This window comes from Mauremys reevesii, linkage group 4 (genome assembly GCF_016161935.1).
Source record: "Mauremys reevesii isolate NIE-2019 linkage group 4, ASM1616193v1, whole genome shotgun sequence".
In the NCBI taxonomy this organism is placed as follows: Eukaryota; Metazoa; Chordata; order Testudines; family Geoemydidae; genus Mauremys; species Mauremys reevesii.
The window spans coordinates 44,393,122-44,410,407 of NC_052626.1; the positions used below are offsets into that span (position 1 = coordinate 44,393,122).

Consider the following 17,286-nt stretch of genomic DNA (forward strand, 5'->3'; position numbering starts at 1 on the left):
CAAGGAGACAATATTAAAGGCACAATAGAAAACTATCCCAATGCAAAGGAAAGACAGGAAGAATAATAAGAGGCCAAAAATGATTCCATTAGGAGCTCTTAAAAAGAAATCCTACAAAAACGTGGAAACAGACAAATTGCTATGGATGAGTATGAAAGACTAGCACGAGCATGTAGAGACAAAAGCCGAAAGGTTTAGGCACAATATGAATTATATCTAGCAAGGGACATAAAAGGCAATAAGTTCTATAAACACATTAGGAGCAAGAGAAAGATGAAGGATAGTGTAGGTTCTCTACTTAGTGGGGAAGAAGAGCTAATGATGGATGACATTAAGAAAGCTGAGGTATTTTTTGCTTTAGTCTTCACTAAAAAGATGAATTGTGACCAGATACTTAAACACAATTAACATTAACAAGGGGGAAGAAACACAAACCAAAATAGGAAAAGAACAGGTTAAAGACTATTTAGATACGTTAGCTGTATTCAAGTCAACACTGCATTTCAAAATATACAAAGTATATATTCTTAAATCGAATGCTAATAAGTTCTCAAGCAGCATTTTTCTTACTTTGACTATTGGTTAATTTTTATTATTATTATTGATGGAAATTTTTTTTCATCAGTTTGTGTCTGGTGAAATAGCTAATTACCAATACAAATCTAATCCTACCAACCCTACCCATGAGGAAAATTTAAAAATTGGGTCATGTTTAGTCTTGAGAAATGAAGACTGTGGGGGGACCTGATAATAGTCATCAAATATGTTAATGGTTGTTATAAAGGGAACGGTGATCAATTTTTCACCATGTCCACTGATAGTAGGACAAGAAGTAATTGGCTTAATCTGCAGCCAGGGAGATTTAGGTTGGATATTAGGAAAAACTTTCCCACTATAAGGGTAGTTAAGCACTGGAATAAGCTTCCAAGGGAGGTTGTGGAAGCCCTGTCATTAGGGGTTTTGAAAACAGGTTGTACAAACACCTGTTAGGGATGGTCTAGGTTTACTTGGTCCTGCCTTAGTACAGGGGGCTGGACTAGATGATCTCTTACAGTCTGTGATGGGGTTTGCATACACCACACGAGGTGAGATAGGGTCAACCCCATGTTATGAGCCTCAGTATAAAAGGGGGCCACCCAGCTCATTCTGGGCTGACCGCTGGGGAGGAAGGATGCTCGGTGGATGCTCCGGCCCAGGAGCCACTTCAGCCCCTGATTGCAGGAACCGGAAACCCCGAGGCCCGGACAGGAGACCGATTGCCTACTGCCAGCCGACAGGAGTCCCAACAAGCTACCAGCACCAGGGAACTCGAAGACTCAGTGATGAATGGACCCCAACTCCAGGACTCATGGTAGGAAGTGGCCTAGGGAGGTGGAGTGAGTGGTATCCCCCATCCGAGGAAAGTTGGCGTGTTGCGGTAGGATCCCCACTGACTGAATGGTGACCACACTCACTGCTGAGAGGACCCTGGACTGGTACCCGGTGGAGAGAGAGGGCCCAGGTCCCCCTACCCCAGCTGCCACCCACCCCTAGGTGGCAGCCCACTTCACTGACTCTGGCCATTATGCCACATAGCCCTGTACTGACTCTGGCCATGAGGCAGTGCAGCCCTGAGCCCAAGGGCAGCTGTATAGACTCCAAATATTAGGCTGCCCGGCCTTTAGCTTGAGGGCAGCCATTTTGGCCCTGACCACTGAGCCATGCTGCCTTCAGTCTAAGGATCGTCTGATAGATGGTAGTTGCGGTGATATCACAACCCCACCTCACCCTGAAACTGGACGGGGTTTGCATAGTCCATGACACAGTCCCTTCCAGCCCTACATTTCTATGAGTCTATAAAACAGGTCTTGCCTTCAAAGGCAAAATGTATCAGCTTTACCAAGTTTTTCTTATATATACGGAGGCTACAATGGTTCTTTAGGTTTTTCTGATAACAACATTTGATGAATATGATTTTCAAGCCGTAACAACCATTAGTTTGTTCATACCAGGACAGTAAATGTTTTCTCTGGTGCTTCTTTTACATAATTCCATAACCACATGTTCTTCAATAAGGTTCTTTCCCCTGCATTAGATCACTCATTTTTCTCCTGAAAATTACATCACTAACAGCAGCTACTGCATTACAGACAAATCGGCAAAGAAGGGATGAGCCATCTCTCTTTGCCTCTAGTCATGCCTCAAGTATCATCCTGTTCAAAATGTGTTTTGCAGCCACACAAGTTTCTTGCATCTACCACTAGAGACTTGAAGGTGCGTTAACTTGCACTGCTGTGTCGTGGTCCATAGTAAAGGTAAATGACTGTGGTAATAAATTTGAGTTCTGGTAATTGTGCCATAAATAGTGCACATGTTGCAGCCAAGATGTCACTTAGCACATGGTTTAGGTTAAACTGATACCTTTGCAAGCTCAACCATATATACTGTACTTTATTCAATGTTTTAAAACAAAAGCCTCTAAGGTATTATGCTCAGTTTGTACCAGGAATTCATTTCCATAAATGTATTGTTGAAATCTCTCCGACCAAAATACTATAGCAAGTTATCTTTTTTCTACGACTGGGAGGTTTTTTGCTCCTCTTTGAATCACTGGTATGGAAGCAAAGGGAAATGGAGCAACAATCAGCATAATCCACTTTGTTAGGCAGCACCTGCCAGTCCATTTGTTTTGATATAAATATTGCAAAATAAGGGCTTTTATTTACGATTTGTTCACTATTTTAGTGTGTTTCAATTTCCATAGTTATTCACAGTACTTCCTTAATAATTCTTTAAGTGGCAGAGTTGCTGTGGAACTTGGTAGCAGGAATTTGGAAAAGTACATAATCATTCCAATCTGTCATTCTTATTTATTTTAAGGTTAAAAGAAGTTTAGTGATAGACTACTTTAGTGTCACCCTGCTTAGTGACGTTTCTAGTTAATACAGATGGAAATGTTTTACCCCTATTGCTGTCTTTGCAGCATTTGCCTTTATTTATTAAATCTAAAGCCCTATTTCCTTGCCACAATTTCTAATATTGTATTCCTTTCTTGGGCCACAAAATCAACAGCATCAGTGATACCATCAACTACTCCTAACACAGACTACAAAATTCTACCTGGACACTCAGCTGGGGTAAGCAATTTATTTTTATAGACAAGTAAAATCTTTTAAAATTATCCTTAGTCAACACGGGAAAGGATGGGTGATTAGATTTTATGCCTGGGCTAGTCAATTTTAATGAGAATTTTGCAAGAATGGCCTCTACTTTTTATGGAACATGAATAGTACACTAGATATACTGAGAGAAAAAAAATATATACCAAGAGATGTTGGAAATGTATTATACCCAGAACATTCTCTAACTATCCAGGCAAATTTGTGATGAGTGACTGCATGCATCTAACACAAATTAATATTCAGCTCCAGTCCAGTCTACTACTTATTTCTTCAATAGCTAAGAGAGGAAATTGCTTTCACTTATAGTTTTATTAAGTTCCTTTAGATCTAGGCATACCCTCACCAACTTGTTTGGTTTTTCTACCACTACAATTAGATATACCTAGATAGTTGGTTCACTGAATTTCTTTATAAGTTGTAATTTCACCATTGAAGTTAGTTCCTGCATTCCGCTATCAGTGTAAATGGAATTTTGCTGAGTGGAGTAATAATGGGGATTATTTTAGGATTTAAAACAACTGTGATGTGTGCAATAAGTTTTAAACATCTAAATAAATTCTGTTAGTACTGTAAATTGCTTTCAGTTAGATCACACATGAACTTCTTTATATATTTCAATTACTCTTCATTCTTCACAAGTCTTAAACACTAAAGCAGACAGAGTTTCCATACCCACCGTCACAAAATCTAGTGACTTTACACTCTCTCTATTCAAACCTTACTTTTGTTTTCTTTTCTATTTCAGACTTCTGCATATACATATCCATGCCATGCAGGCCTAACAAAGCTTGCATCAACTGTACCACACTTTTTAGAGTTCCTTTGGGGTGCATTGTACTTTTGTGCATTTGGAAATCTTGCTACTGACTGGTGGTGCCTTCCCAAACTCTGTAAAAGCCAGCAAAGGGAAATTAAACACTTCATGGGGCCCATATATATTGTAATACTCACTTGTAGAAAACAATAGATTTTTCTATTGGGACACTGCAAGTAACAACTCCATCACACACAGGCGGGACTGAAAACTTCCTCAAACCTCCCCTTCCCCCAAAAAGATACATCATAATATCAAAACAAAACAACTTGCCTCTAAGTTAAATCACCGCCTATTGCTGGAGGTGCTATCTACATTGATCATACAATATACATAATCTGCTTTTAACAACTGCATTCTTTCAAGACACCAGTCCTCACCTAGCATTTTCTCCCTAGCAGATCCTACCCAATAACTTTTGATCCAATTATTAAACTCCATAAGGTTGTTAATTTTCATCACTGTCAGTATTATACTAATCTTATCAATCACAGACCTTCCACAGAGCCATACACTACTGACACCGGATATCAACTCTATTATCTTTGAAAACAGTGGAAAGTTTGTAGAACCTCTCCAGATTTAACCTTTACTCAGTCATCTATTTTAGCTAGTTTTTTGAGTTTAACTATGAACTATGGGTCAGATTCTCAGTTGGGTAAATCAGCATAGCTCAGCTTAATAAAGCTAGGCCTATTTACACCAGCCGGCCCTATATTTATATTCTTCCATAAAATAGCAGGGCTTACTTTATGTTCCAGAACACCAGAACTCATTACAATTACTCTCACAATAATGTTAAAAAACTATCAATTATTCAACACCAGTACAAACTTTCACTGACACAGAATTATAGCACTCTTCTTTAAGATCAAACCAAATTTTGACATTATGGGCCAAATTCTTTGCTGGCACAAATGGGTGAAACTCCATTAAAATGAATGGAGCTGCACCTATTTACTCCATTAGGTAATTTGGTCCTATTATCCCCCAAATCCTGTTTTATAATTAAAGGGAAGAATCCAGTCTAAACTTAATAAAAGAATTTGAACATGTAATCATTAAACATTACTAAACTAACAGGAACAAACTAAATGTTGTGAAAGCAGCAAAACAGAGAAAATTATTGGTGATATTTAAAGTAAAGCCAGTTGAGTTTTCCAATACTGGGTGATTTCTCCAAAACAAATAGCTTTTATTCTCCATGAATGTACAACTTGTTTCTTTTGTGCAGTGCTTCTGCTTGTAATTTTTAATTAGCTGGACCCATCCTTATCTTTGAAGAATGACTGAAGACGTACATGCCACCACATATACTTCAACTAAATATATTTAGGTATGATTTTTATAGGGAGATAACTAGTTAATAGCATTTACATGGAAGAAAAAGACTCAATCAGCATAATAATCGTGAAGTCTAGTTTTTATCTGTTTCCTGTTTAACTGAAGTTGTACTCTACAGAATATAATCTGTACATTAAAGATATCATGCTTGCAGCTAAAAATCTCAAAAGACTTTAGACCTACAAATAAAAGATACCCGTTTTATCCTTTTCTGAGACACTGACCTGTATCCTCATTTAAAAATGAACACCACATCTTTATGTTATTAAATCTTTGTTTTGATCTGTTAGTATTCACCAAAGTGCCATTTTATAAAACCCCACACTGAATAGGCAAGGCTGGAGGTAACCATCTGCAGCTTTAGAGTCTGCGTTTGAATTGATGAAAAGAGCTTTGTGTTTTCATTGCCAAGTTTGATTCTTCCAGTCATTAGGCATTCCCCTCAGATCGCATCAATGAAGCGGACTCTCTTACACCCATGTGTTAAATTCTCTTCTCCTCATGGTTTCCTTTGCCAGCTATACTCCAGAAAGACTACTGGGTCTTAGCCACATTCTTCTCACAGCTGTGTTAAAAAAGAGCATCAGAGCTTCTTCCCAAAATCCATATGTGTATCTGGTCAGTCCCCTGTCTGGGGGTCACCTCACATTGTGGTGTGATTATTCAAAGATTCATTCTTGTTCTTGAACTGCACTGCTCAGATCATTCTGAGAAAGATTAGACTCTCCAGTGGGCACTAGAGAACGTCTTGGACATTGATGTGAAATGCACACAACTCCTGTACTCAGAAGGCAGATTAGTTTTACTTTCAGAGGGAGAGGAGTCTACCGTTTATTAAATGTTCAGTCCTCATTTCTTTTCATTTTCACATTCTTTTCACATGTCAAATGCCAGTATAAAACAAAAAGAGAAATATTCATTTTTGTGTGTCTCATTAATGGATATATTTGTCATGCAAAGCAAAGAAAAAAAACAAAGTTTTATAGTAAAATATCTGAAAGCATAAAGAGCTTGCACACCAGCAATGCAATGGGAAAATGCAGGACTGTGCAAAATGGATATGTCTCATTAATAGTAAGGGTTATGCTGGCAAGGAACATGCAGGAATTCTCATTCTGTTTTACACTAAAAAAAAACCACCAAAAAATTAGGCAAATCACTGGTAAGATTAAATACATCTTCTGTAGGGTATTGTAAGTCCCTTTGCTGAAATTACCTAATTATATATGATGTACTTTAATTTTATCTTGAATTTTTTTCCAATTTAAAAGCAGAAACAGTTTTGTTTGTTTGTTTTTTTAAGAAAAGAACTGAGCTTCAATAAACAATTACAGATAAAACAACTAAGTGTGTTATCACTTTTATATTTTCTTAGTTCATTAAGAAAACTAACTTGGCAAAATGTATCTACAAGCATTTATCACAGTTTGTGTTTATTTTCTTAGATTTATATTTTAACAGCCAACGTGAATTTCCATTCTAGTTGTATGTATATAATTTCAGTTGTATGTGTAGAAATATGCTGTGTGCGCGCGCACACACACACACACACACACAGTCAGACCTTACTGATCTATCCAGTGTCATTAAATTACTCTTTTACCAATAAAAACCCATAACTAAAATCTCAAACACTTAAATTCACATTATCCTTAAGACTAATGTTATAGAAATGGAGATCTTCCTAGGGAAAATACATCATAACCACAGCAGTCTTTACTGATACATTATTAACATTGGTTATTATTAACACTATCTTAGGACTATATTAACACTATATTAGGACCTCTTCCTGCTTTTAGTAAACTCGACTGCCACTGCCAATCCCCAGCAGTTCCACCAGGGAGGACAACTTTAAAATCCACCCTGAGCTTCATATGATCCAGGTTGGCAGGGGCACTAATTAATTCTCAGCATCTTCCAGCTGGCTTGGCCCCACCTCCTCCAAGTCAACCCCACTTTCCTTTTGGGGCTGCAACAGCTGGGCCCACCAGCAGAGCAAATTTGTAGGGGCCTTCTGCCTATGTGCCACCACTTCAGGTGGATTTATGCCACTGCCCCAAATGCTTTGTTGATCAAAATGAAATAAAAAAATTTATAGAAAATTATATTTATTTTTACAGTCTGGTAATTACATATACTGTTGCAAACAGTTTTAAATATTATTTAAGTCCCTAAGCAGAGCAGGGAAAAGAACAAACTTGTTGGTTTGCTGGCTATTCTAAAAAAAAAAAATTGGTAAAAATTCATTTGGGGTTGAACCAAAAAAATTTTTTTTTAAATTGTTGGCAAAACCAAAAGTTGAATTTTTTGCTTTGTTTTGGATCAAATGAAACCTTTAGTTCTACCCAGAAATAAAATGCTTCATTTAGAAAATTTAACATTTTTAATTAAAGAAAATTAAAGGCTGTTTTGACATGAAAAGACGTTTGGATTTAAAAATAAAACTTTTGTTTTGAAAATGTCAAAGTTAAACAGATTTTTTTAAAAAGGTTTTTCCCCCCAATGGAAACAATTTGGAGAAATTGACACAAATTTGCAAAATGTTTTGGTGTTGTCAAAGCTGTTTGTTTTTTTTACCAAAAACAATTTTAATCAAAAAATTCTGCCTAGCTCTCTACATAATAGATCTTATCTATTAAGTTAATATTTACTCTATTTCATATTATATATATGTTTGTGTATATATATATATATATATATATATTGCTATTTATATATTGCAATGAATTGAAAAAGAAGTGAGAATTTCATTCTACCTAAGTATAAAACTGTACTTTTGCTATATCCAAGTTTGCAAAAAGCAAATTCCACTGTATCCCCCTTCTGGCTCACAGCTGCTGCTTCAGATGGGATGGAATCCAGGAACTTTTTAGATGCTTTGTGTCCTTATGTCAAAGGACAGAGCACTAATTTATGTGGGATATTAAATTTAAAGAACACTAATTACAGGTAAGTAACTTAATATATATACACAAATGAATTAAACCCAATAGTGCCACCTTCGATGGAGAAATGAAAGCTACGTGTTTTCTAAACTGCTGACATAACATATTGTAAGAATTAAGATTTATTTTAAAATCTTAATTTCTTTATACATTCTTCAGTAATGTCAAAGAACCGATCATCTAAAGTGTGGTATATGGCAGTAAAGGACATTAAGAAAGAAAGATTTGCTTGCCAGACTTTATTTTGACTTCTATTAATGACGTGACCCTCTGAATTACATTCTTCCTTAATCAAGCTCATGATTATTTCCCTTTTTAACTGTAAGTCCATTACTAATCTACATTATTAAATAACACTGACAAATATAAAATAACTTAGCACATCACCAGAAAATACTTCCCTCACAAATCAGAATTACACTTTGTTTTGGCAGTTTTTTAAGATGTTATGGAGAAGAAAAGGTAAGCCTATACTTTGAATTCTCAATTGGGCTATGAAGTTTAGTTTCATGTTTTAAATAAAAATAAAAATCTCTATAGGATAATGATAAAAAATAAAGACTAATATAGCAAAAAGCCTTCCAGCTGGTTTTAAAACTGTCAGTCCTTTTTGAAATGTAGAATATCCTACATCTTAAAAAAAAAAGTAAAGCTAACAAACTAGTTCCTGCCTAATTGCCAAACACCAATTTAAATGAAGCAGTTGAGGTTACAAAGAAATTGTGAATTCTCAGCCCGGTTTCCCTGCTGATGAGCAGGAACTGTCTGTGTAGTTCTCCCAGAGGTGTCAGTGGAATCTCTATAGTGTCACACAAGGGTTCTTAGCTCAGAGTAAACACACTTTCCACAAACTCAGCTGCCTAATCTGTTTGCAGGTTGAATTATAGGATGGGGGTGGATGACTGGGTGCTGGGAAGATGCACTGAGCATTTCCACAGTTTCTTGATAAAAAGGGCATGCTATTGTCATCAAAAGACTTCAACCAACTGTTTAATTTTGCTAGAGGACTGATTTTAGCAATAATGAAACTAACCTGACAGAAATTTTCCCAAGTAGTTATGCATGTTAAATTTAATGAATTCTTTTTATTATGGCAGTGCATTACACCACTATAGTTCAAGTTGTGTCTGCACTTCTCTTATAACCATTCTGGTTTCAGGGGATTAAAATATGACTGAAAAATATTATCTGGGACAAATATTGGACTATAAATTCCTAGTTTACAAATAAGTGGTTTTTTTTAACTAAAATGAAAAAAAACATGACAGCCTTAAAATTATACTAGTGCAAAGAAAGATTTAATAGATGTCAGGACACGGACCATACAGTCCTCCAAGTTCTATACAGCACTGAGCACAGTGTTGACACTGAACAAATAATATACATTGTTTATATTAATTTGTCAAAAATGATATTAAAAAGCAACTCCTGCATATGCACCATATCTATTTTTCATAAGTTTATTTTAATTATGTATGTTTTATATATATAAAAGATTAACCCAACAGGGAAAAAAAACTTATTGGCTGCCTGAAATGAATTATGGACTAATTTCTGGTTGCTATGTGAGTATATTACACACACTAGGAAACTTGTTGGCAGATGTGGAACAAACAGGGGGAAATATTGCCTGATTCAGGCACCACCACCTAAAAAAGTGAAGGGAGTTCATTTTGGAGCCCCCAGGTGTCATACAGGTGCGAGCTGGGCCAAGAAATTTAAAGGTATGGTCTGCACGTTTTCCCTGATCAAGCAATGAGAATTATGGGCAAAGAACTTACAGGTATAATAAGTAACAAGGCAACTCTTAGGATTTTGTCTGTATTTACAATATATAACACTAGACCTATGTTTTGACCTCAGGACATTAATATTGATCAAGAAAGTAACAAGACGGAACAAAATAGATCACATCTTTCTTCAGAGGTGGGTGAATGTACTTCACTGTGAAATAACAATATCTTCAGAGAACAACAGTTTAATCCCCTTTGATTTCAATGAGAGCAAGACTAAATTTGGAGTCTTCACATTGGAGACTATAAAGTCAGAAATTTAGAATTAACATGCACATATTCCTCTTAACAGTATACTGTATTCTTTCTGTCTATGTGATTTATTTCTCACAAGGTTGAAAGAGTCTGTTAGAGGAGCATTTATGGCAACAGGTTGGGTAGTGTATAATCTTGCACCTTGTGAAACATATACTAAAGCAAAATATTAGGACTATATACAAATGGTCTAACTTAAATTCACAAGTTGAGTTTGACTTGCAGTGGCTATAATAACTCTATGTAAATTATTTTAAAGCAGACTACAAAGTCATATCTTTGTTTTATCATCTAGTTATTAACCAATATTCAACTATTGCTCGTAATTATCCAGATAACTGTCATTACGACTGTAAGATCTCATAGGTGAAATCCTGGCTCCATTGAAGCCAATGGGAGGCTTGCCATTGACTTCAGTGGAGCCAGGTTTTCATCTAGAGTGTTGTACACTGACTGTCACTAAGATACATTTCATATTCAACTTTCACTATATAAGATTGTTTGATCAATTATGATGTGTTTCCTCTCTAAAAGCCTGCTATATGGAGCAAAGAATTGTGTGTGTACTAACTAGTACATTGTTAAAAGGAAACTTATAATGGACTTCAACACAGCTGAACTCCAGGGTTCAGAGTTTAGTAGCCTTCTAACAAGATGTCTTATATTACAAAGCAGTGTCATTTACCTGAACATAGGGTCCAATCCAATGCACACTGAAGTCGACAAGAGTCTTCCCATTCATTTCAGTTGGATTTGGACCAGACTCAAACACCTGGCCTGAAACGTACCAGGTATGAACCAGACAAAAACTGATATATATGTACATTGCAAATATTCTCACATGTAACTATAAATTCTTGTAGGCAGTGTTGTTGTAGCCACGTTGATCCCAGGATATTAGAGAGACAAGGAGGATGAGGTAATATCTTTCATGGGACCAACTTCTGTTGGTGAAGAGCTCTGTGGAAGCTCAAAAGCTTGTCTCTCTCACCAACAGAAGTTGGTCCCATAAAAGATATTACCTCACCCACATTGTCTCATGTAGCTATAAAGGCAAATATAATACTGCAGCAGGGATCCCATGTGTTCCAAGAACACTGAAAACCATTCCAACCTAACTGAAAATACTTTAAAGACTCTTGGATATGTATAAAAGCAGTGCCCATATGACATTAAGGGAAAGCACGTCATGAATCCTACTATTTCCTTACAGTGCTGTTGAAATAATCAGCATCTAGAAACCTTTAACACTTGTAGCCATGGATGTCAGAGTTCTGGCATGAGAGGATTTAATTTTGCTCAGTCACTTATCCAAAATGATCTGTACCATACTGAAGAGTGGTTTTACAAAACTCAAAGACAAGTTTCTTAGAATCTAGAAAGCATAAAAAACTATGGGTCTGATCAATGGCTGCTGGATCTGGGCCAATTGGAGCAGGCAAATCCCATTCAGCTCAGCATCCCAGTTTATTTTAAAACATTGTCATATTTTGAAAAGTGACTATGTAAAATTGGCTTTGTGAGTTTCCATGTTCATTGTCTCTTATTGACTTTCATATACATCTGCTAAATTTAGAAGTGACGTTGCCTTGGATAACTCTGTACACTCACTCTGCGATCTGAAAGTCAAGTTGTGTTCACTTTTCTAGTTTGTGCCACAGCACCATAAAAATACTACATGCAGGGCCATCCCTAGAGAGGTGTGGGGCCCAGCACAAGTCAGCCTCCCCATTAGTCTCCTTGCCGTCCGCCCGGTGCCGCTTGCCTCCTCATCCCCCCCACCCGCTGCTCTTCTCCTCACCATCCGCCCACCCACCAGTCGCCTCCTCACTCACCTGCCCGCCGCTCTACTCCCCAGCCACCTGTCTTCTCCTCACTCCACTCCCGTCTGCCGCTCAGCAACCTGTTCATCTCCTCACCCCGCTCGCCCGCCCGCCTCCTGCCTCACCTCCCCACCCACCTCTTCACCTGACTATTGGGACAAATGGCGGCCCGATCGTACATCGGTTGGAATGCGGGACAAAGGGCTAAATATCGGGACAATCCCAATTTTATCAATGCACGGGGCCCTCCAAAGTGCAGGGCCCGGTGCGGTCACCCCAATTCACCCTACCCAGGGGACGGCTCTGACTACATGAACTCTGACTCTAGCTCGTAGTCTGGCTATGCTGGTAGAAGGACAGAAGACACTGGATGTGGTTCAATTAGGCCGCAACTTTATTCTTAAATGTCTGGGAGTACCTGGCAGATAAACATGTACAGTACAGGTAATTCCATAATCATATCAATATATACCCAGGTTGCTTCTGTCAGCCTTCCCACTTACCCAATCTGGTCCCCAGCCAACCCGCTGCTGGGACATCACCCCCCCCCCATTCAAACCCAGATTAAGGGGGGGCTATTAAAAAGGGGGCTGGCTCTCTGCTGTACCAGTAATAGGAGCTCCGAATCCCCCCAGTTTCTGCTCCCTTAAAGAATAGCACCTTTAAATCCTTTACCAATCCATTTATCTGATCACTATATCCCTTTCTTATGGAGTACCTGCACTGGACACCTGTTCCACATTTACATAATGATTTGCGACATCATAGTCTAACTCCCATTTCATGTTTGCCCCCAAATAAGCCACTTCCCCCTCCCTGCCCAGCTCGCTGTGGGGAAGGCAAAAAACCCCATTCTGGCGGTGAGGGAAAAAATTCATTCCCAGCCCCCCGAGAAAGGAGAACTAGCACAGCACCTATAGAGAATCTCAATAAAACCCAATATTTCACCACTTCCATGGGTGGGAGGGTGGGGGCTACTCTGTCTGGTCCACGTAAAAGAGGGCTTTTTCTGCACTGGCATGGACTTATATAGTCCCTCTCTCTTCTGGTCACATGGGGGTGGTTGGGTCAGTGCCCCCATGCTAACTTAGTCCACGGCTGCTGCAGAAAGTCACTCCCTGGCTCTCTAGCCCTTAAAGGGGCACACACATTTTCCAACACGCCAAACAACCACCCCCACCCCTTAACGAGCAGTGAGGTCATTCTCCCAGAGGCGAGTGGGTTATACAGCGCTAAGGCAGTAGTAGTGTTTTGTCACTAACGCAGCAGAAGTGACTCTTGACTATCCAACAAGAAGCCAATCTGTGAGTAAGACAAAGCCACTTTTAAACAGCCACTTTTGTGACAACCACACTGTAAACATCAGGAGGAATAACGTCTCATTCGGCTGTCAAATGACGTTCTTCCAAATGTAAACTGACTTACGTTTGAACTTTTTCGTTGGCCTCCTGTGAAGCTTCTAAAGCTTGCTGAAGCTTTAATTCCATGTTTGTTCGCTCTGTTAGGGCTAGCTGCAGTTGGGTAGCTAGCTGCTCATTTTGGCGATGTGTGATGGTTACGATATCCTCGCTGCTTTTCAGTGCATCTTCGTATGTACTAAGAGTACAGTTAAACTGATCCTTAAGCCTCACTTCTTGGGACAGAGATTTGTGTAAACTGGGAAAACAAAAATACACATCTTACTGACTCACAATATTAGCTTTGAGTTTGAACTGCAAGAAAACCACACTTAAATGATATTAATGTGTTTAAAAATATTACACATATATCAGTATCAACTAATTCTGGAGCAAAATCTTTATTATATAACAAAATAAGAAGACTGGAAATGTAGAGATGTAACACTGAGCTGAAAAATCTCTTCAAGGAACCTATAAACTAAAAACAACTTCTGTATGCTTCTTTTCAAGCGTACAGAAGACATTTAAAAATTCCAAAAGAAAACAAGAGTGAAAAAACTCAGATTAAAAAAAAATAGAATACATCCCAAAATTAACTCTTTAAAAATAAAATCGGTGCCACATTTAAGCATAATTTTTCTATAGGTTGTATGATAAAGTTGGATGTGTGATTTACAAGAAATTGAATTAATCACCATGAATTATTGAGTGTGCAATGGAAGATTCAGCTGTTTTCTCATTAAATATTGAAATAAGTGAGTAGAATGAAACAGAGGGAGAGATTCTGATGCCCTTAACTCATTTTGGACAGCATGAGTTGACCCATTGTCTTCCATGGGATTACTTGTGAAGTAATTACTCAACATGGGTAAGGATATCAGAATATGGTCCAAAGGGAGTAAAAATAGAACTGACTAACTCCATATCAATAGCTCCTTGCATCATGGTAATCACAATTTCTTGCCAAGCCACGCACAGCCACCATTTTGGATTAATTTATAATAACAAGTAAATCACCTTTAGCAACTATTTCACATAGAAAAGCCTCTATCAGCCGTGGCTATGCATTCACCCACTGTATTTTGACTTTGGGGCTGTATTCATGGAGACATCAAGTCAATAAACTTTCATTGGAAGATCTGGAATACAGTATTGAGCTCCTCAGTACCAGGAAGCTATAGACAGAGTTAAAAAAACAGCAACAAAAGTGACTATATGTACACAGGAAAGAAAAACCTGCAGCTGGCCTGTGCCAGCTGACTTGGGCTTGTGGGGCTGTTTCATTGCTGTATAGACTTCTGGGCTCGGGCTGGAGCCCAAACTCTGGGACCCTTCCACTTCGCAGGGTCCTAGAGCCCAGGCTCTAGCCTGAGTCCAGAAAACTACACAGCACTGAAACAGCCCCGCAGCCTGAGCCCAGCGAGCCTGAGTTGGCTGACATGGGTCAGCTGCGGATTTCTAATTGCTGCATAGACTTATCTAATGGGTTGAAGGGACTGATTTACGAGAAAAGATTAAAAGAACAACATATGTGTAGAGTGATTAATAACTAAGGGCTTGTCTATGTAGCAATTTAGTGTGCAGCAAGCCAGGGCGTGAATCTACAGTGCACTAGCTTGCTGAGCACTAACTGGCCATGTGAACCCTGCAACCATGTACTAAAAGTTCCATAGTGTGCTTTGATGTACTCTCATTTCAAATGCTGAATAGCAAACATCCCTGCACTGACCAGGTAATGGACTAGACAGTAGGTCTGCTCCATTTCTATTTTCCATTATTTTATCATTCACCTTTGTGTGAAATGGGACCAAAAGTAGAAGAAATTCAGGGAGCACATTTATAACAAAGGTGGTAGAAATAAAAATGTTATAATGAGTAGGCAGTTTATATCATAGTTTAGGGTACTTCAGAACTACTGCCTGTATACTAGAAACTGATGAAAGCTGTTACCGTATTGATGAATATGACTTGAAGTCATGTCTGAATGATGACTATGAGAATATCAACCATTCTTTAAAGTGTATTGTCCTAGTCTCCTATCCGAAACGCAGAGTGAATAAAACATGCCAGCCAAACTTTGCATCCAGGGTGCTGGTATGCAGTGGCATATTTATTTTCCTTTCCTTTTGTTAAAACATTTATACAGAAAACATCCCCCGTCAAGCTATATAGGGAAATCACATACAAATTAAAATATAATATACATGCATAAGTAAAATATGGATGAATTAATAGAAATCCAAAAGTTAAAGGTTAGAACATAGGTATGTCATTACACCTAGCACCTGAGGTTGTTTGAAAATGGTGTGAAGCACCTATTCAATTAAATCACGACATTTTGAATATATCCATAATTCATGAAGGGACATGACAAATCCACAGAGGAGAGGCATTAAAAAAATAAAATCATATTAGTAGCTGCATATAAAATATATTGACTGATGTTTTATTCTAGTGGGCAACTACTGAGAACTACTAGAAAAAGTAAACAACATCATTTGGAAGTAGTGCTAAAAGCTGCAAATTGAGGATGCTATTGCTCATTTTTATACTCCTTGGCCAAGATTTTCAAAAATGGGAGCCTAATGTTAAGCCCCTCAAGGTATGTCTACTCTGCAATTAGACACCTGCGGCTGGCCTGTGCCAGGTGACTCGGGCTCGCATTAAGGGGCTGTGATAGACGTTTGGGCTTGAGCTGCAACCCAAGCTCTAGGACCCTCCCATCTTCCAGGGTCCTAGAGCCCAGGCTCCAGCACAAGCTTTGATGTCCACACTGCAATTAAACAGCCCCTTAGCATGGGCCAGATGCGGGTTTTTAACTGCACTGTATCATAGACTTTAAGGTCAGAATTATGATCACTAGTCTGACCTCCTGTAGACCACTGTAGACATACCTTAAGTAAGTATTTAAGTACCTAAACAAGTGACCTGATTTCAAAAAGTGCCGAACATTCAACCTTCCCCATCACCTTAAATGGGAGGGAATGGGTTTTTCAGCACTCGTGAAAATCAAGCCATTTATTTACATACTTGAATATAGACTTGGGAGCCTAATTTTAGACACCCATTTTGAAAATATTGGCCCTGAGCAAAACTGTGTCTAATGTTCACTGTTACATGTTTCACTGCAGAGGTGATTGCATTTCAGTCATGGATAAAGTGATTCTGACGCGCTATGTACTGTAAGCCAGTCTAAGATCCTTCTAGATGAAGGCCCTATTGTGTATAAATGTAAGTTATTTTCATTACCCCCATTTTTTTCAGACAAACATGATCACAAAATTTCTGTCTATATGTGTTTTGTTTAAAACCTCTTCTCCTTAGGACAATGAGTCAGGAGTAAGGCCCTGCAGCAGTGCCTGCTCAGTAGTCCTGATGCCCTAACAAGCCCCCTAGGTTGCCTGATGGACCATGCTGCCTGATTAGCTTAGGAAGCTAGCATGTCAGTTCTTAAGCCCAGAAACAGCAGTAGCTTGCTGGCTGCTCACTGCACACACCCACGGACTCCCTGTGCTCATGTCTCTGTAAGCCCTGCTCCTGCTTTGCTTCTCCCCGGCTCCAGCCCAGATCCTGCCCTGCACCTAGTCTTATTCCTGTCCTGACCCAGCCTTGCTCCTGCCTGAGAACCAGCCCTGCTCTTGCTTTCCTTGATTCATGTAATCCGTTCCCATCCCTCAGCTCTGACTCTTGATTTCGACTCTGTCTTGGCTCTTGGCTCCGGCATTCAGCCTCTGATTTCAGCTCTCAC

General features: G+C 38.7%; 1 protein-coding gene across 12 annotated transcripts in view; it reads right to left on the reverse strand.

The window, feature by feature from the left end:
- The window catches only part of MIPOL1 (mirror-image polydactyly 1), a 292,792-nt gene that overhangs the window by 25,141 nt on the left and 250,365 nt on the right, over positions 1 to 17,286 (reverse strand). For all 12 annotated transcript variants that reach the window (XM_039535481.1, XM_039535472.1, XM_039535476.1 and 9 more), the window contains one exon: positions 13,564 to 13,794. In XM_039535481.1, coding sequence (XP_039391415.1) covers positions 13,564 to 13,794 — 231 coding nt within the window. The remainder of the gene's footprint in view (positions 1 to 13,563; positions 13,795 to 17,286) is intronic.